Source organism: Bacillus rossius, chromosome 6, assembly GCF_032445375.1.
Source record: "Bacillus rossius redtenbacheri isolate Brsri chromosome 6, Brsri_v3, whole genome shotgun sequence".
Classification (NCBI taxonomy): domain Eukaryota; kingdom Metazoa; phylum Arthropoda; class Insecta; order Phasmatodea; family Bacillidae; genus Bacillus; species Bacillus rossius.
In genome coordinates this window covers 53,081,280-53,103,174 of record NC_086334.1, presented here as the reverse complement: position 1 = coordinate 53,103,174, position 21,895 = coordinate 53,081,280, and the positions used below count along the sequence as shown (strand labels likewise).

Sequence of the window (21,895 nt, the reverse complement as noted above, 5' to 3'; positions counted from 1 at the left end):
GTTCCAATCTCAAACTTTGTCTACACACGGCACAGATAACTAACGGAAGTTTGATAAAAGAAAGAAAGGATGGGATTCTATTTTTAAGCCACGCACTTAGGTGGCGACTGCACGGCTGAAGAATGTGACATGTCAACGGCAAGATGTCTAGTGGCGAGCGAGAGGGGTGGAGATAAAGCAGACAAATAACAAAAGCGCGCTTCAAGCGATCACGCCGTAAATTTCTCAAAAAATACCTCGTTATAGCCGTGTTCTCGCTATTACCGTGCTCGCTATAACGAGATTCTACTGTATTACAAAATTCATCTAACTCCGTCATATCATAATTACAGATATTTTGTTAAGTTTAATAAATCTCATTGCCTCTAACAATAAAAAATAAATTTTTCCTACACGTTTATTTACGTTTTGTGTTTTGTTCTGTCTTTTGTTTAGTGGCCTTGTACACTACCTATAGCCAGAGACGTAAAATAGATGGCACGCAATCAAAATACCACAAACAGTTGCAGTGGATTCTATGACAATCGATGTTTTCGAGTCGTAGTAGCGGTTAAAAATCGTGGTCCCGATACCTTCTTGTTTTTATCACTGCGTTTTACAAACTCGTTATGGGCGTCTTTGGTAACATTATCCGTTTGTTATTAGTATGTGACGTGAAAAGTGAAAAAGTATTTATAATTTTATATATTCAGTCAACATAAATAAAATCACATGTGCTAGAATTGGTTTTTAGTCATTTTTATATAATTATAGTGAGATGTTGAGTAGGGAGGAAAAAAAGTGAAGTGTGGAAACCTGTTTCTATAAACTCAAGTGAACAAAATAAAGCAGCATGTTTATATTGTTAAACGGTAATTTCTTGATGCAACCTTATGTGATAGTCGATAATAATGCTAGTTTTCCGCAACAAAAACTTACCCATTGTAAATTACAATTATTAGACTATAGTTCAAGTTGTTTACAATAACAAATATGTATAAATAGAAGTAAATTTAATTTACACTTTGCAATGACTTAATAGTGTATTTTATATATTTTTATACTGTTATTATAACCGTATTCTCAATTTTACCTAATCTTGTTATTAAATTCACATGGGAATAAAAGTTTTTGTGTGCATTATTAAACTTAAAAAAATTTCTTCATTATAATCGGTAAGTGAATCGGTATCTGCCAATTATTGCTCTCATAATCGGTAATCGAATCGGTAAAGTCATATCGGTGCACCACTGATATAACTAATTGCAATTGGTATACATTTTTTTACAACCCTGTCATTAATTTATGTATGTTGCAGTTTTCGTCAGGGAAAGATGTATCGCTATAACATTCCCAATTACGACGTTCCATCGTTCGTGGCATTTGCAGTGGATTGGTACAAGAATGCACGCATGGAAATTGTTCCAGCGCCGAAAAGCCCTTTGTGAGTGGGTTTATAATTAATTATTCTTAGTAATGCTGCAGTTTTACACCATCATGTTTTACAGTGAAGTTTGTATGCATTTAACTGGCATAAAATCTTTCGGTGCATTGGGTAAACTGTTCATGGAAAACTGATTACCTACATGTATTTTACCTGCTGATCCAACATGTCCCACAGATTTTCATTTGGGTTCAAGTCATGTAATTTTGCAGGCCAGTCAAGATGTAGTGGTGGGGTAGTGTTCATAAAACCAGTCACATATGCGTCCAGCCCGATGAACTTTGCTATTGTCATCTTGAAAAAATAGGGATATCAATAGCATACTCATCATGCAGATGTCAACTGAAAAGCAACACCTGATCACTCAGAATGTTTACATAAACATGTTGCTTCATGTTAGTGGTCACGGCAGTGAGCGGGCTCAAACCATGATATGAAAAACACCCCCAAAACATGACAGACCCACCTCCGGCTTGAACCTGACCTTGCACACATCCAGGATGATATGCTTCATTTGGCCTTCTGTGCACTTGACGATCTGAGTCATTGGAATACAGGCCACATTACGTTCCGCCAGTCAGCTGCTGTCCACGTTCAATGATTTCTAGCCCACTGAAGAGGCATAGTTTTATGTGCCTGTGTGAGCAATGGTTTCTTGCGAGGTGATGATTCCAAATGTTCATTGCATACAGTTCCCGTCGCAAAGTTCTCTTGATAGCAGGTCGGGATGGATCTTCATTCGCTGACTGCAGCAATTCCTGTCAGGTTTGGAAGTAGGTTTAGATTCACAATCCGTGAAACGCGTCTCCGGTCCTTTTCAGTCAGGATCTTTTACCGACTACAATTCTGACGTCATGTTTCGTGGCCACTCGTAGTACACCACTGCTTGTAGACACGTTGAACTGTCTGCTGCGAAACAACAAATCCAGCAACTTCACGCACCGTATGGCCGTGAGCACGGCCAAACATGATTGCCCCTTTTTGTCACTCTTGTCACATCTTTACGTCTACCCATGTTGACATACACTGTCCGCTTGATATATCAATGTCTCGCTGATCGCTACTGCCTTATGCTCACGTAGAGGCATTGCATGTGCATCTGAGGCATCCGAGCCTGGAACTCTTTCACTGCCCCATCTGTACAGGCTTAATACCTAAGGTGACTAACTTTTTTGTCCGGTGAGCTTATCCTTTCTGTTTTATTCCATTAAAATGTTTGATAAATTTAAAAATAAAATTACCTTTATTTGTGTGTGTGTGTGTGTGTGGGGGGGGGGGGGGGGGCAATTTGTAATTACAGAATTGCTGCTGGGCAGTTCCTCCCTGGGGTTGATGCAGACGGGGATGGAGACAGCTGTGGAGGTTCCCCGTGGGTCCTCTCTTCCTGGAAATGATATTCCAAATGCTTTGTATATACCAGATTTATTTTCAGTAGATGTTTAGGAGCAAGGGACAGTCTCTCTACACTCTGACCTAGGATCCATCACTTCCTACTACTTGGCTGTCATTACCACTGGCTCAAATCTGCCTACAGCCTATAGACATGCAGGTCTTTGGTGAGCACGAATCACACTCCTCCGGTTCGCGACTCTCCTGCCGAACGTGGTTGTTTTTTCCTTGGAGGGACTCTTGTTGCGTCGCTGGTGAGCAGGCGTTGATTCCTGGTAGCCCGGTGAGTCCAGAACTCAGCTGCTTGAAAAGGCACGGTGAGCTAGTCTCAGGTGCCGGTGGTGCTTCTTGGGTACGACTGTCCTGGGCTAAGGGCTGGCCCTTTTATACCCGTCCTGAGAGCCTGGGAGTGACGTCAGGAAGGGAGGGGATTCCGGGAATCGCCAGCCGCTTCCAGGAACACCAGCCTGCAGTAGTGCCATGCACACTCGGCTGGCCTGGTAGGTGTGGGGTAGCGGCCGGTCGGGAAGGCTCGGATAGCTTCGCCAGCACCCAACATGGTTGCCCGGGCAACCAGAGACCTGGGCGTGGTCGCCCAAGCAACGGGCGTAGTGAGTGTGGCCAGGCAGCGACTGCTGTCTCGGCCATCTGCCGTGGCCCGCACACATGTTTAGGAAGAGAGGGGCACGTCAATTGTACCAAAGTGCATGGATCAGAAATATTAATTTAATTTTTTTTTTGTTAATTGTGTATCAATATTGAATCGCTTTTAAGTTTTAAACCACAAATACTCACTAATTTATTTTTATTGTTCTGAATATATTTGTTTTAGCCCAATTTATTACAAATTATATTATCGTTAAAATGTAGCATGTAAATTTTATCACTATTATGGTAAAGTAAGTATTACAAAACTTAATTTTTTTTAAAATTAAAAATAAAACCTAATTTTTGTGATTTAAAAACAAAACTTGACTAAGAATAAAACCATCTGTACCTACTGCGAGTGTGTGCCTGTGCGCAGCGACGACCTGACCCAGATGGTGGCGGACCACGTCAGGGACAACCTGCTCCTGTGGCAGGCGGGCGGGGGCGTGGCGTTCCTGCTGCTCCTGTGGCTGCTGTACCGCCGGCTGGCACGCTCCGGGCCCCGGGCCAGGCCCCCGGCCAAGGCCAAGAAGAGCAAGTAGCGCTCGCGCACTCTTCCGTGGCCCTTTCCCAACTTTCATGTGGGTTACCATTAGTTTCCTGTTCAGCACAGACAAATTGGGTTCATCTGTAACTTCGTAGAACTATTGACTTTGTAAGCCAGAATTACTTGCCTCCGTCCATCCGTCAATCACCTTACCTGCAGCCAATGAGATAATCCAAAAAAATGTAATTCGTCAAAAGTTTTGGTGACTTAATATTTTTTGACTGACAACGTTTTTAATATCCAAACATCTGCAAAGTTATGCATTTCAAATATTATATTAGAAGGTCTTGAAATTTGTTAAAATTGTAATGCTGCTTCTCATAAATATGTTCTAACATATGTTAGAACACAATTAAAACTATTTTTCGAGTCACAGAAGTGTGATTAATTATGCATGGCATCTCAAAACAGTTCTAAATAAAGACAAGAGTGAAAAAAACATTTTATTTAATGTGTTATAAGTGTGTGACTTACATGATTGCTAAAGTACATAAATAATACAAGAAAAATTTTCTCCAAAATTTAAGTGTTCTCAATACATAGTTGGCAGCAATAAAATGGAAAAATTATAATGGACGAGTGAAGTTTTGTAAATCGCTCTGATGCTGACAGATGGACACGACAGGCCATTGTAATTCTGGCCTTAGTAATGCTAGCCTGTAAAAATGGGTGGGTTTAAAACTTAGAAATTCCAATTTCTATTTTAAAAATTTTGTATTTACAAAATTCAGTTTCAGCGTAACTATTTTTTTTGTGTCATAATTGACATATCAATATTTAAAAAAATTATAATAAAAAGTATTCCATATAAATTATCACAAAACAAACTTTTTTAAAATGGTACTTCAAATAAAATTTAAGCTGGACTGACTTTACTAATTAAAAAATATATATATTAGGATGTGCAGGATCCTGAAATTAAGAAAACTTTTTAGATTCCCTGAGGTTTGGCAGGAAAAACAAATTCCTTTTTTTTTTTTTTTTTTTTTTAATTGTTATTTTTGCTGAAAAAGTCTGGTAATTAAAGATACCACATTTACGCGTGTTCAGATGCACATTTTATGCCAGTTTTTAGATTAATAAAATGATGTGCAATCCTTATGCAAGTTTTTGACCATGGGTAAAAAAAATACTAATAATATTGCTCTGTGTGGTTGAATATTTACGTAAATAACTAACCAATTTTGGTTTTTAATAAATTAAACTTCACGTGTATGTATAATTTGTTTAATCAAAATTATCTCGGTAGTAGTGCTCTGTGAGCAGCACGGTTATTGTGCGTGTGCGTTTGCCACGTGACAGGCATGACAGAGAAACTCTTAATTACTGAGAATGAGACATAGTTCTTGAAGTAGTTTTGGGTCCCCGCGCTAGATAGGTGCTTTTATTATATGTATTTTACTAATGTAGCTACGTACATTGATTGTGAGAAGTAATGCATCAGCTATTATCATGCAAATCAACCAGTGAAAAGTTATTTCATTTTATTTTGGTAGCCACCTATCTTTTGGTATGACATACTGCATCTTCTACTTATTTACTTGTATAGAACATTTTTTTTGTTACAGACCAGTTTTTTCCGCAGTGTCTTTTACTAAGAAATGAGTCGTCGGGCAATTAAATTATTATTATAAAGTTAACAATTTGGATTTGAACCTCCTGCCCAAGTTTGTTTGTTATTCTTCTTCTTCCCCTAAATGTGGTCCCTCCCAACAGATAGCTTCACATGTCACGCCAATCGTGGTTTCAGTTTCCACTGTAAGAGTTGCACTTCTATATCTCCCTCCTTGTTCTATGGTGCTATGTCGGCGCCAGCAAGTGACTGTCTGTTGCAATGTAAGGGCGAGGAGTTGAGGGGAAAATCTAAAAATAAACCAGCCAGAGAGAGAGCAAGAATGTGTGTGTACATGTGTGTGAGGCCATGTGGCAGAGTTGATCATTGTTAATGTCCCGTGAACTGGCACAATATGCAATTAATGTGTCTGTCTTGATGTTTGTGATGCAACTGTGCCCAATTATTATTGTTCTTCCATGAGATATTCCACGCTTTCAACTAAACATTCCATAACAAAACTGCAGCCATTGTTGGTGTTTATGAGTGCTAGATTTTATAGCAAGAAAGGAACCTACAGAGAGTAGCTTGCCACGTTTCTCTCTCCGTGGAAAATAGATTGGTAAAAAAAAATAAAACACAATAGACGAAAGGGAAACAAGGGTATGCGATAAATTTGAGGGATTTGAAAATGTGAAGAAAAAAAAGGGGAGGAGTGTGCCGCCTCTCCCCGTCCAGTAATTTACTGACAAAGAGGTCAACACCAGTGCTGTATTTCTTACGCGCTAATAAGCTGAGGCACGGAACACAAAGACAAGAATGGAACTCTTAATGAAGACAGATATATGGTGAGACCCTTATGGTGTAAATTCATGATGAAGACTGGATAATTTTTCTAACCGGCTGAATGCCTACTCGCGACAAGTCAAACTGCAGCTCTATCATTTCCTGAGTGTGTTCCTATGCACCAACTTGTGGTTAGGCATTACATTTTAAATTAATTAACTCGTAGCTCCTGAAGCGTAGATGTTGGGCCTAGGTTTTGCAACGGGTTGGATAATTTTTCTAACTGCCGATATTCTGTTACTGCCAGCAGGTGACCGACCGCTCTATTCCTTCTGTAGTAAGATCCGATGTGCCAGCACGCTGTTAATTAATGTAATTAAATTAATAAATTTTTTGTTTGCATCCAATAACTTCTTTCCTAGCTTTAAGTACATGCGCTGACCGGCAGCCGTAAGGACGACGAGCACTGTCGCCCGCCCCCAGGAGCGCATGCGCCACTGGTACCAACCCAGACGTGCATAAACACCAGTGCAGACCGCAAGGCCCAAGTTCCAGACCCCAGCACGATTCAAACTATCTGCCCTGACCAAATATTCTTCCGGACCATCCTTCTTGTCCTGTATTGAACCTGCCTGCTTAAAATGCTTGCACTATTTAACCCCGTATCAATGAGCCAGGGGTTTTACCTGGTCCCAAATATGTAAGGGGCATAAAAAAAGTTACTTTGAAAATGTTAGATTTTTTGTATGGTAAATATGTTATGTGGTTTAAATTAATTACAAAAATAAATGAAAAATGGTACTAAGAAACTTAGAATCAAGATTCAATATGTTGCATTTTTTTCTGCCAAACCTCTTAAAACCCGTTGTACTAACTGCTGATAGTAAAGTTGTAATTACTGTTGCTCTTTGTGGGTGTGTGATACCTTCTTCCAGCAGCAAGGGTTGAGGGGATATGTGTACGCGACAGTTTGTGTTTGTGTAATGCCGCTGGAAGTACCAAATGCTGTGGGCCAATCATATTGGTGCAATTTAAAATATCACAATGACTGTTGTGTTTCATTGATTGTGCTCACTGTTACAGTATAGTCCATTTATTTACAGCATGTGGTATGACATTTTGTTTTCATTGTTTTTTTTACTGTACTTGCATCTGCCATGATTTTTAGAATGAATATAAAATTTCTTGATATTGGCAAGAATGGCATTTAATACAAAGTGTAAGTTTAAATTGCAACTAAGTTAAACATAAGAGTAGCCATTAAATTTACAGGAATTTATTTTGTTAACATAATGTACTAATTTAACTAAAAACTTGTGTGAAAATATTTGTCTTTCTGGCCGCAAAATACTAAAATGTTGCAATTTTGCAACAATTTCTGGTTTCATTCTCGCAAACTACATTTACTATATTATCAGTTGTCATTACTCACCAGTCATCACTAGGGATTATAAGTATGATGGTATTCCTCATTAAACAGTCTTTGAAAAAAAATTTGCCAATTCCATGCATGTAGGAATTGAGCACCGAACAATCTACACTCCCATCCCTATAGTTTAAATTGCATGAATTTTTTTTTTGTTGGTTTACTTACGGATTCAATAAGTGATTTTGTTCATGATATAAATATCAGATCATTACTTTGTAACAAACAGCTTTGAATATCAGGAAGACACACAACAAACATGTTTCTGTTTCAGACACCGAGGAAAACGTGTATACCCTGTTAAGAAATTTAGCATTTAAGTATTGTTTTTTATTCCTTCCTTGTTGTGATTGTTGCTGATTTTTACTTTTGCTAATAAAAATAATTATTGTACTCATTTGAGATAAAAAATATATATTTTTGAAGTATTTGACTTGTGGTAATTTTTTCTTCCTCGTTCCTAAAGAACATAGGTATTTACTGCCATGAATAGAAAACCTACCTGTTTACGATCATCAGTTTTATCTGCTGGGCAGTATCAATATTTTAGGCCATATGCATGTTGCAAAATAATAACTAGTGTTGGATTGTTTCCAATTTTGAATTTGGCTGATTACATAAACTTCAATGGAATCTAGATTCATTATCTAACATTTTTATTTCTTTCTCTACAGGAAAAACCTCAAAATTAAGTTGCTAATATTTTATACTTAAATAAGACCATGAAAGTCAATTCTTTGAAATTTTTAAATAGGATTTTCAGCCAATTAAACGTTCCGCTCAACTGGAACTTTCGCCAATTAATCAAGGTATCTGGCACATGGAATCTGATGGAATCAATTTGAAAGTGAAGGCTTAAATCTCAAATATGAGAATCAAAATGGGAATCAGAACCAGCTTGTTTTAGGTCTTAACCAAGCAATAATAATAAGTGTAGGTATGTCATAGTTGTGTACTTTTTAACACCTTAAAATAAATTGAGTTTAGGAAGCAAATTACAATTTTTGCTTGTCTCTGATGTCAAAAGACATATTTTACATTCTGGTGTACACAATAGCTGTTTACAAATAGAAAAATATTTTCAAAATATATGAACATACATCTTTTAGTAACTCTGTTATATTGCAGCTCAGGTTGTAGTGTATTTGGTTTGTAATAGGGAACAAAAACAATGCAATAAAAATGTTGTTTGATTACTAATTTCTTTTCAACTACAATCCAAACATATTTTAAAAGTGTAAACTGTTATTCTGTATAATAAACCATTAATCACTAGAAAACAGACAGCAAATTATATTTATAAAATAAGTTGCGGTGCAATTTATTTAAAATATGATTCCATATGTTTAAAAATTGTAATAAGAGTTGAATTTCTAACATAACTAGTCAAATTCTGAACTGGAATTGTTTGAAATACCTCTGGAAGGGGTCACTGACAATCTGCTATTACTATGGGTAGAGACAAGATTTTATGGTTTTATTTTCAATGCCAATTTTGATTTTTAAAACAGAAGATTTCAGTGTCTTTATTTTTTTATGAAATCTGTTTATTAAAAAATATAGCATATAATAGAACAAATATGATACCTAAATGTTTTGTGATACTAAAACTGTGGCATTTTGACTGATACATGTTATGTTTTGTAATAAGCATGTCTAACTTTTCGGAATAAATAAAATAAATCTGGTGAATATTTTTGTGTTTGAAAAATGTTCTAAGTCTATAGTGTAAAAATGATTAGTAATAATATTTGCAAGATTTTTAAAAAAAAATAAACTTTTTCCTATCTTTTTTTCATTAATTTGTGGTTCAAATGTCATGCTAAATAAATTACTTTCATTTAATTTAATATTTGAAAAATTAGATTACTTCGTCATTAGAGTTGATTGAAAATGCTGATTAGTTTCATAATTTTAATTGCATTTTGTGGTGTATTAACTTTAATTTCGATGTTATATGGTGTATTGGCATGCTTTTCGGTGTTAATTCGGTAGCAGCGTGTGTTTGCTGGAGCTGCGAGAAGCAAATACAGCTCATCCTACAACAGAACTGTTGTATGCAGGGGCGCAACAACTAAATTTCCAAAGGGGGGGCAACATACCTTATTTCCTTATTATAAAGAATCATCGATCCCCCCTATTGAAGCTGGGGGGCCCGGGGGTCCTCCCCCGGGAAAATTTGTATTTCAATTCGGAAAATGTTGCTATTTAAGCAGTTTTACTATCTAAAAATTGAATACACAGCACTTTCTTTGCCCCTGTTTGCCCCCACTTCAAGGTTTCAGAGGGGGGGGGGGGGGGCAAAAAACCCTTCCCCCCCCCCCCCCTGTTGTTGCGCCCCTGGATGTGTCTCGTTACATGTGCAGTTGGCACATTGTTGGGATCGTGAAAGCTTACAGCACTCTATGTTCCAATTTCATGTAGAAATTGTAGGATGTCTCTCCTAAATTAACATGTAAAATTTTGAATACATCAAAACACTGGGTCAAACTGAAAAACATTTGATAATACCAACAACAGGTAGGTCTAGCTGATACAGGATTTACACTGAGGTACAACAAACAAGTAATAGGTAACTTAGTCCAGACATTAGATCTAGACTTAGTTATACATCTGTCTTTAATAAGTATTTAAAAACAAAAATAAGTAATTTTACCCACGGCATCTATCTATGAAAACCTACCAATAACTAGATACAATTTTTTGCACCTTAGTGATGATATGGAAACAAAGTATGTAGGTAATAATTGATAAATGGAATAAATGAATGAATAATCACACAACATGCATAATAGCACAACCTTTAATGTAAACTGTGAGGCTTTGCCTTAGGAAAATAAAGCACAGTTTTAAGTACAAGTCAACAATGGAATGCAACAGTTTTTGCATAGAAAAAAAAAACAAAAACATACAGAACATGTTATATGTACAAACCCTGCTGGCAGTGACTGTACTCTGTACTCCGAAAATAATTTTGTTTTTAAACAAAATATTAACCTATATTTATGGTTATTACTTTTTGCGAGGTTGAAAATGTTGCATTAAAGCAGGCAGTGAGCACCATTCAAAAATACTTTTTCACACACAGTATTACATCACTTCTTTAATAGGTACGAGTATAATACTTTATTAAATTCTAAATTCTCTCCTAAAACACAAACATGATAACAAAAACAATGCTACACTGCAGCCATTTATAGAAAATGACTGAACTTAAGTGAAATACTGTTGGATGAAGAATACCTACTACTTCACTATTGACAACAATATATGACTGTTCTATGATGATGATTTCAACACATTAACACTACTAATACACTGATAACACTAATTGTTATATAAAATCGAGCAAAGCATGTATTTCAAATAGTCTACATCAGACTCACTAAAGAAACCTAATGGTGTTTTGATATAATTGTGACAAGAGAGAGCAGTCACTGTAACTGTTTCCTTCTCAACATTTATTCATTATTTTAAAAAAAAATTATATTGACTAAATAACCTAACAACTTCAAATTACAATTTTAATTGTTTTAACGTTGTTTCATAATTTATCCATTTACTTTTTAATCTTTTAGTAGATAAAATTATTTACAATACAGTTTTTTGACTGCACTGGTTTGAAGTGTAATAAACATGTGTTTTTGTAAATTTCATGTGGGAAGAAAGGATAAACACGTCCTTGCATAATATCCAGCTTATATTAAGAGGGTCATCCATGTTGACTTACTCCATGAAATAAAGAGATTTAGTTTAAATGATCTTAGTTCTGTATATCAAAAATATGTTGCAGATCATTTATCAGCAATCTCATTTGATAAGGTACATCAAGGTAGCCATTTTATTTAGATGACTTAATGAACAGATCACAGTTCACTGTTAAAAAAAAAGACAAAATACCTTTTTTAATTACAATCTAATTTTAAATAAAATATCATACAATTAATAGTTATAGAATTTTTTGAATCAAATTTTAACATACAGTGAAACTTTTTTTTTTCACTCTTCAAAGGAGTCCAAGAATTGATTTAAGAAACTGCATTGCCAGGTTTTTTTTAATTTTATTTCATTTTACACCTCTATTATGGTTATTTATGTATAGAGGTGCAAAATGAAAGAGAAAAAAACTGGCAATTCATTTTCTTAAATCAATATTATTATTTTTTTCTTTTCAAATTATGAGTCCCACTTGGTGTAGCTATTGGTAATGAATAATTGAAAACATTTAATTTGAAATGTCAAATATAAAATATTAAATTATTCATGAAAAAAAACATGGTAGGGGAGTAATATTTAAGTAAAGTAGTTTATCTTTATAAGCAAGGAACCAACACACATGCTTTCCACTCAAGAACTAATAAAATGAAAATTTAAAAAAATAAATTACTGAAACTGTTGTTTAGACCTGAATGACAAAAGAAAAATAAAAAAATAACATTTCAGGCAAGAACTCATCATTTCACAATGTATAAAGTATGCAGTTACATAAAAGAGTACAATGATTAATTGTAAATATTTACACATTAACACAGAGGAAACCCCATTAGAACCAGAAAATGTTGTGCTTATAAATTTTGTGTTTCTGAAAACATAGGATCATAAAGAAAAATTCCAGCAATCAAGAACAGAATTTCATCATTTAAGAGAAACCAAAGTGTTCAAAGGGTAAAACTGTGATCTCGAAAAATAAATACTGAATGAGGAGGAGGGGGCAAGCATGAAAGGGCAAACTTACTGGGAGAGTTACTTCTGAACTTACACTGAATAACCTCAAGGCATTATAAATGTTGGTATTTACAGGATGTTTACAGGCCGCGAAAAAGTAAAGAAACTGAAGAACTAGTCATGAAAGTCATGAAAAAGTCTATAAATAAAAAGCAATGGTCTGTGAGTTTCGAAACGTTTAAATTTCCAGCAGTCTTGCTCTGTTTTTTGAGGCTTCACTTCAGTTTATAATTGTGTGAGGAAATTATTTCTGAACATATTATAGCTTTTTTAACAAAAACTCTGTACATTCCCGCAAATTGTAGGAAAGTTTGTATTGCATTTGTTCGTGTTTAATTTTGGTTATGTATGTAAATATAAAATTCATCCTTTGATAATAAAAAAAGGGGGAGGTTGTCTTTAATGTCGGTTTACAGACGATAATTTTACGTGATAATGTCATACGAAAACATTGATGAAAAATTGCATACTTTTTAATTTTCAAATATTATTTACAGAATATGCAAATTTAATTTAAATAATTTGTTTAAATATAATCACGAACAATTCGTTATAGAAATAAACTGAAATCAAATCAATGTCAATAAATTGTTAATTTGAAATGATGAAATTTGGACAAATAAATCAAATTTTTTAAATTGCTGCTTTTAAAAAAACCGCCTTAACCTGTTTGATATAGAAGATTTTCTCGCATGGTGGTTTGGCCGGTTCTTGCACGCTCAGCTCAGACGGAACGTGACAATGAGTCATGCTTTTTCGTGTGTGCAGCCGGCGTTCATCGATTTATAAGGCGTTATCACGTCAAAATAAACTTTTAAAATATTTTGTTAAAAGATACTGAAAACATCCTGGAACTGGTTCACACAATGCAAGGCATGATGCTGGGTGAACTAGGTAACTATTTAAGATTGGATCAAGTGTGCAGCTCTACATGTAGTGCATTATTACAGCTAATATAAACACTTTCAACTCTCCCAGTCAGCGTAACAGTTACCTATTGCACAGAGTACAGCTAGAACTTACATTTCATAACAAACTGACAAAATATTACAAAAAAAAATTTAATCCTTAGCTTTATCAGTTTAAACATTACCTAACTTAATAACAGATCTCACAAAGTGCCATGAATAAGCTGAAATAATTAATATTTCGATAATAATTAAAATCACAAAAACAATTTTTAATATTACTCACTGATTACAATTTCTTACTCAGGTGTAACTTGGGAACACACACAGCCGATTACAGACTGTGTGCTTAACAGTTCACCGTCATGGCAGCTAATCAAAACTTAACTTAATACATACTGATACGGCAGAATCACAGAAAACAAGGTACATTTATCCAATTGGAACGTTTTGTTAAACATATTTTCAGTAAAATAATTTAACTCAGCACAATAATTTATTGTTTTCTATTCACTAATGCTGCTACATTGGGGGGAAAACATAGTTTAGCACAGTAGGTACTTCAGGCTCTAGGTTTGACATAATAACTGAAACAGAATTTCAATTCACACCAAGTATAGGTATAAGAACACATCTGCACCATCCTAACAAGCTCTTACAAAAAAAAAACTATTTTCAATTCAGATAAGAGAACCATAATCCAAAGAATAGCTCTTAATTACTGAAGCATTCAACAACTAGACAAAAAAAAATGCAGTGCAATGAGCTGTTGATTCATTAGTTATGAATGGCTCTGCCAAACATTAGTTGAGTAGGTACAAGCATCATATGCATCAATATGAAGAAGCTTATGGTTTAAACTAGCATCCTTCGACAAGCATGAGTGGGGCAAGAAAACTTAAATGCAATCAATCAAAACATTTATCCTTAAAACACAGTTAGAATCCAACAAATTTGATCTAACACTCTTTTCAAACCTTTCTTTAATGAAAGCAAACTCCATCATACTACGTGGTTTGGACTCAATCCAAAACTTGTCGAATTCACAAAATAAATAAGAGTATAACTGGTGAAATGTTTTGATAGTCGGTATAGTTTTCGTAACATTATACACGTGAGTCTTAGCTGTTCCTTCTTTAAGCAAATGGTATGCCATACTAGTTAAATTTATGCCAACTATTGCAAATGCATATCCATACTGCGGATGATTCGAGTGTGATAAAACATGGCTTGCAGATCCTGGGTATTCTTCCACAAAATAAATAAGGTTCTCAAGTCCTAGCAGCCCCATACCTCGAAAGTCTGTCTTAGGATCATCCCCTTGAAAACCGATCTCTTGCCATTGCTTGGTAACCCTTGATTCAAGAGGCACATTTGGCATTAACAGGGTCCACAGTCTGAGTAGCTTTGTTTCATGAATGGTATTGCTAGCATCATACCGAGTCACACGAAGACTTTCAACAATGTGCAACAACTGTTGATAGCCCCAAATAAGTTCTACACATTTACCAAACGATTTAACAAACTGAGGATGAATTTTTGGGTTGATGCCCTTAACGTCCAATATTATATTTGTTGCGTAACTAATTATGTGATATCTATCGTCACTCCTGAATTTTTCAAAAGCAGCAAGATTATCCAACTGTTTTATAAGATGTTGAATTGCACAAGACCTCGAGTTAACTAAAGAATATTCAACTTTTAAGGTCCTTGGGGCTCCAGGTCGTTCTCCATAACAAATACGCTGGATTTCACACAATTTAGTTGTCCTTCTTAAGAACCATTTAATAAAAGGTCGCAGGTACCAATAAATCAAAGTACATAAAGACGCTAACATGATGCAAATAAGAACATTGGCATAGGTTATTTCGCCGCTAAACTATTTCAGCATATCCCATATTAGCTTAGGCAGTGATAAAATCACATCGAGGATATTCTTGTAGTTCCTTATCTTGATAAATATTTAAACACATCATTCAGTTTCTAGATAAGTTATTCTGCAAAAATGTAGAAAATAAATAAATATCAAATTTTAAATAAACAAATGCGTCACAAAGTATTATTAAATTTGGCCTTCAGCGTATCCCAACACGTCTTAAATTGTTTTTAAAGCATTGTAACAAAAATAGAAAATGTTAGAATAACACATAATTCGCAAAGTCGAAATATTATCGTAGGGCAAAATCTTGCATTAAATTGAAACAAGTAATCCTAAAAGTTATTACTGTAATACTGGGCTGTTTGACCTTTCAAATCCCACAAGCTTCAAAAAGGAGAATAGCCTCCAAACCATACATCAAAAGCAACATTTCTCAGTGTCTTTTAATGGATTTAGTATATGAAAGAACCCTCGTTAGTGACCTTAGGTGTTCAAGTTAGAAAAGGAATATAACCTTGAGTGGATTTTAATTTTTAGAACAGATGTCCATTCTTACGAGGGTTGTCTAAAAAGTTTCCGACCTCAAAATGAAGATAGTAACACACATCATTAAAAATTGAGGAATGTTTTTGTGCATGTTTTGAAATATACTCACTGAAATTTTAGCCATTTAGGATGCACAGTTGTTTAAAACAATCGTTTGCGTGAATATCTGCAAAATAATTGTTTACGAAGGTGATGACCTCATCCGACAAAAATCTCTGTTCTCCGAGTGTAACATTTAGTCTAGGAAACAAAAAAATATTAAATTTTGTTTAGATCTGGTGAGGAAGGAGGGTGGTCAAGCAGTTCAGAATTCAATTCGTAGATTTCTGCCATTGAGGATTGAACTAGTGCATTGTCTTGGTGAAATAAAAATTATTATTTCTGTAAATGTGACCTTTTTCTGCGATTTCTGCCTTCAAAATGTCAAGTAATGGTGCGTAGTATGTTCCTGCCATGGTATTTTTTTTTTCAAGATTATCGATTAAGACTGTCCTATAAAACAGTCACCACAACTAACCCTGCTAAAGGAACAGTCTTTGACTTTTTGGAGCTGATTTCTTCTTCACAGTTATATGTGTCGCAAACATTCAATGTCCCTCAAGCTGGAACATCTGTGTTTAAATTCAGCTGCTAAGGATATCACTCTGGTAAATAATGGTGCAGAGTCTCATTATGCAGTGTTCAACTAGTTTTTAATTTACTATCGGTTATTGCCTCTCAAAAAAAATATTCAATGACAGTTTGATACCGTAAACTGGGGCAACATTGTCCATTGAGTCTAACTATGGCCCACCATTGGTAAAAAGTTATAAAATTTATATATTGAAAATGAAACAAAGATGGAGGACATAATTTTGCATGTCTTTATAGTACAATCTCTATGACAATACATTTCATAGCTATAAAAGGTAAAAATAAATTTTTAAGGTTGGTACCACTTGGGGGAATGTATAGTTATAAGCAGAAGCTATTATTAATGCCAAGATGATTTCATAACTGTGAAACTGACAACGAGAATAAAAAATTATTGTAAGTATACACCTACAATGTTTCATATAATTTTTTTTATATTATGATGATGTATTTGGATACAATTTTGATGGAAACATGTTTTTCTGCCCTGTATTTATAACCTGACATCATCTGAATCAATATTGGGGTAACTTTGGCCCGGGCCAGTAGTGGATCCAGAGGGGGGGGCTAAGGGGCTCAAGCCCCCTCCAAAAGCATCTGGGTCCACTATTGTTTTAGTGTTTGCCTTGATAAAACCTAGCCTCAGCTGGGTCAAGCCCTTCCCAAACCAAAATCCTGGATCCGCCACTGGCCCGGGCCAAAGTTATACTTAATGGGCCAAAGTTGCCCCAACTAAATATATAATACTATCACATTAGTGTTATTGAGTGAATAATACATGCATTTACATTCTTTATTCTAGGAGAGATACTTAAAGATGGCAAGGAAACACCTACGAATACTGAGAAGTAGGCCATACAAAAACTGGACAACAGAGAAATTGGAACAGTGCCTAGATGACATTAAAATGGGGGGAAAATCTCAAAGAGAGGCAGCAAAATATTACAGCATTCCCAGGTCTACATTGAAGAAAAAATCAAAGGTAAATTTCTCAAAACACCAGGTCGGCAAACAGTCCTTTCGAATGTTGAAGAACAAAGCTTAATACAACACATTAAAGTTCTCAGTGAGTTTGGATTTCCAGTGACAGAAACAGAACTGAGGCATTGTGTGAAAAACTATCTGGATAAAAAAGGTACAGTCAACTTGTTTCGAGATAACTTGCCAGGATATGATTGGGTGAAATCATTTTTAGGCCGTATCAAGGAACTTTCTACACGAATGTGTAATAATGTAAAACAAAATAGGGCAGCAATTGACACAAATATCATTGAGTCATATTTCAAAAATCTTGAGAAGAGCACTGAAGGAGTGCCTCCCTCAAACTGTTGGAATTATGACGAAACAAATCTTACAGATGACCCAGGCAGTGTCAAAGTAGTCTGTAAACGAGGACGTAAGTACGTTGACAACATAATGAATACAACCAAAACTTCAACATCCATAATGCTTTGCGGAAATGCAGAAGGGAAAATGCTACCGCCATATGTTGTCTACAAAGCAGAGAAAATGTGGGACATTTGGACAGCGGGAGGACCGAAAGGTTGCCGGTATAACAGATCAAAAAGTGGTTGGTTCGATGCCTCCATATTTGAAGATTGGTTCTTTAGTCTTGTATTACCAAAACTAAAAAAACAAGATGGACCCAAACTACTAATTGGTGACAATTTATCGTCCCATTTAAATGAAAATGGGATAAAGGCATGCGAAGAGAATAACATTAGGTTTGTGTGCCTTCCTCCCCACTCAACTCACTTAACTCAACCCTTGGATGTAGCGTATTTTCATCCTTTAAAGTTAGCATGGAGACAGATCTTGAGAGAATGGAAAAACACGCAACACTGCGAAACCACTTCAACTTTGCCAAAGGACACATCTCCATCCTTATTTAAACAACTAGTGGACGTTGCTCTGAAAGACAAAGGTAATAATCTTGCATCAGGGTTTCTGAAGAGTGGAACTGTCCCACTTGACAAACATAAAGTAATAGATCGAATTCCGAGTGAAGACACTGTTTGTAAAGAACTAGTTGGTGAAGCATTCCTGGAAGCTGTGCAGAAAAAACGTGAAAATATTGTTTCGCCTAAGAGGAAGAATCGAAAATGTAAGATGATGAATGTCTCACCAGGCAAGAGTGTGTGCCCTGATGAAATGCCAAACACAGATGGCCAACAAGTTAAAGAGCAAACATCTAAAAAACGAGTAGGCAGACCAAGAAAAGTATTTGAAGATGCTTCTTCAGCTGATTTACAGCTAATTGATAACAGTTCTAGGGGAGACTACAAAAAAAGAACAGAAAGGCAGCAGGATAGGGATGATTCATACAAGACAGACACTAGTTGCAGTAGCAAGTTCAGTGTGCACGATGACCCTTGTGAAGATGGATTGGAATTTACATCTTCAAGTGAAGTGGAAAATAAAAATTCTGAAATTGAAGAACATGGCAACTTTTTACCCAGAAAAGATTTGGAAAACAGACTCAAAGAGGGAGACTTTGTCGCTGTAAATTATAATGGAACACTGTATCCAGGATTAGTGAGAACTATTCACAGAAGTGCTAGTGATGAAAATCCCATTTTAATGGACTGCATGATGAAGTGTAACAAGTCTTGGAGGTGGCCAGAAAAGAAGGATTTACTACAGTGTGGCTGGGTTGACATTAAAATGAAAATAAAACCTCCAAAATTTATTCGTCGGGGATATTTTGCAGTTCCTGAGCTAAGTCAGTTTTTCTGAAACTGATTTCTTTTGTCTGTGGTGTATGATGAACATTTTTTCGCTTTGGCTAATTTTGAAACTCACTAATTGGAGTCTCTACTGTTTCAAATCTGTTGTAAAGTTCTATGTGTTTACATTGTTAGTGTAGGTATGTACTTAATGTGTACCAGTATCTATAAAATATGTCACGGTTTGTCATATGCTGTGATGGATTACTGAACTTGTTTAATTATTTTTCTTAATAACTTGTATAATTTGTGTAGTAACTAACCATTAGTGAAAGTTATCATACAATAACTCAATTTCTTTTCATTTTGTAGTATCGCTTTTATTAAGAAATAGGGTTACTTTGCCCCAGGAATGTAAATAACTTCAAAATCACATAAATATGGTGACTGGGACAATGTTGCCCCATGTAGGGATATAATTAACCCACTTTAAAAACAATCATTATTAAAAACATTATCAGTGTTATTATTTGTGTGATCAATGAAACTCATTCTAAAAATATGTTTATTTTGTGCTAAGTTATTATAAAATTAAAATTTTTCAAATTAATTTAGCTAGGAAGATTAAATTTTAAAACTTAAAATATTTGGGGCAAAGTTGCCCCAGTGTACGGTACTCAATTTTCCATTTTCACAAAATCATGCACGCAAACGATTGTTAATAAACAAATGCAGGTAAAAAATGGCTTAAATTTAAGCAAGTACATTCCAAAGCATGAGCAACCACATACCTCAATTTTGTTTTTATGAATGCTGTCATCTTCATGTTGAGGTTGGAAACTTTTCATACAACCCTCGTACTATTAGCAGTTGAAATCACTGACACACCACCTTTTATGTCTTGAGGCTTTTGATCAGCAGCAATATATTTTCTTTTTTTTTTAATCTAGGTTGAACACTGGTAGAACAGGGGGACGCACCACAACGCCGAAATACCACAACGCCGAACGTACAATAACGCCGAATACCATAATGCCGAATTACAAATTGACCACAACGCCGACGACCCGAAAACTGCCGTGTACCACAACGCCGAATGACCACAACGCCGTAATACATTAACGCCGAAAAATTTCATTGCAGTATTGCCACAAAAACAAACTCAGAAGAAAGTCACTAAATATACTGAAAGAGAATTCAAATGTACAACAACGCCGAAATACCATAACGCCGAATGCCACAACAACGAATCTACAATATGACCATAACGCCGAAACCATTATATGACCATAAGGCCGAAACCATTATATGACCATAACGCCGAAATTCTAATATGACCATAACGCCGAAACCATAACTTGTTGCCTACCTGCCAGGCATTGAAATGCTGTATTCGTAAGATAAGCGCACTCTCTTGCAACTGTGAAGCTAAACATACAGCCAACATGTTTATCGTTTTGCACATTCAATATGAGTACTGATTTTTCCCCTAGTTAAACATAACACTTTATTATTTTTTATAGGGCAAATGGAACATTGATTGAAATGAAATATATTTTTGAAAGAATAATATTTTTTTTTTTTTACAATTCAAGGTCAAGTTGAAGGTTTTTTATTTCGAAAATGCAACGTTTTTACAAGGGTTTCGAGAAGAGGAGGCGGCCTTTTGAAATGTCAGCCTTAGAGTTGATTTGAGGAAATAAATTAGATATGAAGTAGCGCCGGGAATGATGGGCAGGAGAAACACGAGATCCCAAAAAATTTGCCAACTTTCGTTGAAAATTGGACCCGGATCGCCTAGGTTGGAGGCTAATGCTGTAGCTAACCTCCACTCTTGCAGTTACTAATATATTATTCGATTCAGACTTACGTAGTTATAACAAAAATGATAGGGTTACCACTTAAAGTCCCGTAGGTACACGCTGCATGCTCGTTCAATTGCTTGTGCGTGAAGGGCGACTCAGAGTTGGAGGCACCGTGGATAAGGGCGGTATATCGATTTTGTGTCTCATTCACACAAGTAACCTGTGAGTGGACGAGCGTCTTAAACATTTGTCTCAATAAGTGTTGTAGTTTGTAGTTCGTAATTTATACATAAAGTATTTTTTTTAAATGTACGCTTTTTGCAAATAGTGCAATACTTGTCTGCAAAAAAAAAGTATTATACCATTTTAGGCTATTTTCATAACAATATTTACAATACTTTAGGTGCATAAATTTAAAAACTATTTGATTAATTGCTATAAAATAATGTAAATAGGCTATACATAATTGTATAATACTGTCGAAATAATGAAGAGATTCTTTAATACCAATAAGCCTACTATATTTATATTTAAAAAAATTATAACCACTGTAAAACTATCTGGCATTTCCCTAAGGAGCTCGCCTACATGTGCCTAAACTGCATTGTAGCATGTCAGAATAATTTTTTACAGATTAAGTAAAGTGTCTTTATGCTGTTTATCTACGAAAAAAAAAAACACACACCTTTTCAAGAAAACATGCGCAATATAAACACCTTTTAGGTCGCGTCTAAATAGCCAAAACTGGGGTGTTTAGGGTGCTATTTCAGAAAATGTACTAGCTGGATACAAATGAACTTAAGGGCGTTGCAATAGGCGGGCCCCTTAAAGGCGTTTAAGTGTGAAAAATTCACTGTTTGATGTTTATTATAAATATCGTTAATTCTGTATACATTAGTTGTAAGCATAGTTTGCATATTTTTCTCAAAACAGCTTGTTAAAGACAAAATATGCATGTTACA

The 21,895-nt window shown here is 35.3% G+C and overlaps 2 protein-coding genes across 2 annotated transcripts in view; one reads left to right on the top strand and one right to left on the bottom strand.

Moving 5' to 3' along the window:
• The window catches only part of LOC134533194 (thioredoxin domain-containing protein), a 33,225-nt gene extending 25,026 nt beyond the window's left edge, over nt 1-8,199 (top strand). The window contains exons 5-6 of the mRNA XM_063370566.1: nt 1,298-1,423; nt 3,837-8,199. Coding sequence (XP_063226636.1) covers nt 1,298-1,423; nt 3,837-4,002 — 292 coding nt within the window. The 3' untranslated portion in view covers nt 4,003-8,199. The remainder of the gene's footprint in view (nt 1-1,297; nt 1,424-3,836) is intronic.
• Nucleotides 8,200-14,166: 5,967 nt separating this feature from the next.
• On the bottom strand, nt 14,167-15,333 carry LOC134533193 (ELMO domain-containing protein 2). Its single transcript, XM_063370565.1, has one exon. It carries the CDS (start codon nt 15,239-15,241, stop codon nt 14,303-14,305), a length of 939 nt encoding a protein of 312 aa, XP_063226635.1. The 5' UTR covers nt 15,242-15,333; the 3' UTR covers nt 14,167-14,302.
• Between the last annotated feature and the right edge of the window lie 6,562 nt (nt 15,334-21,895).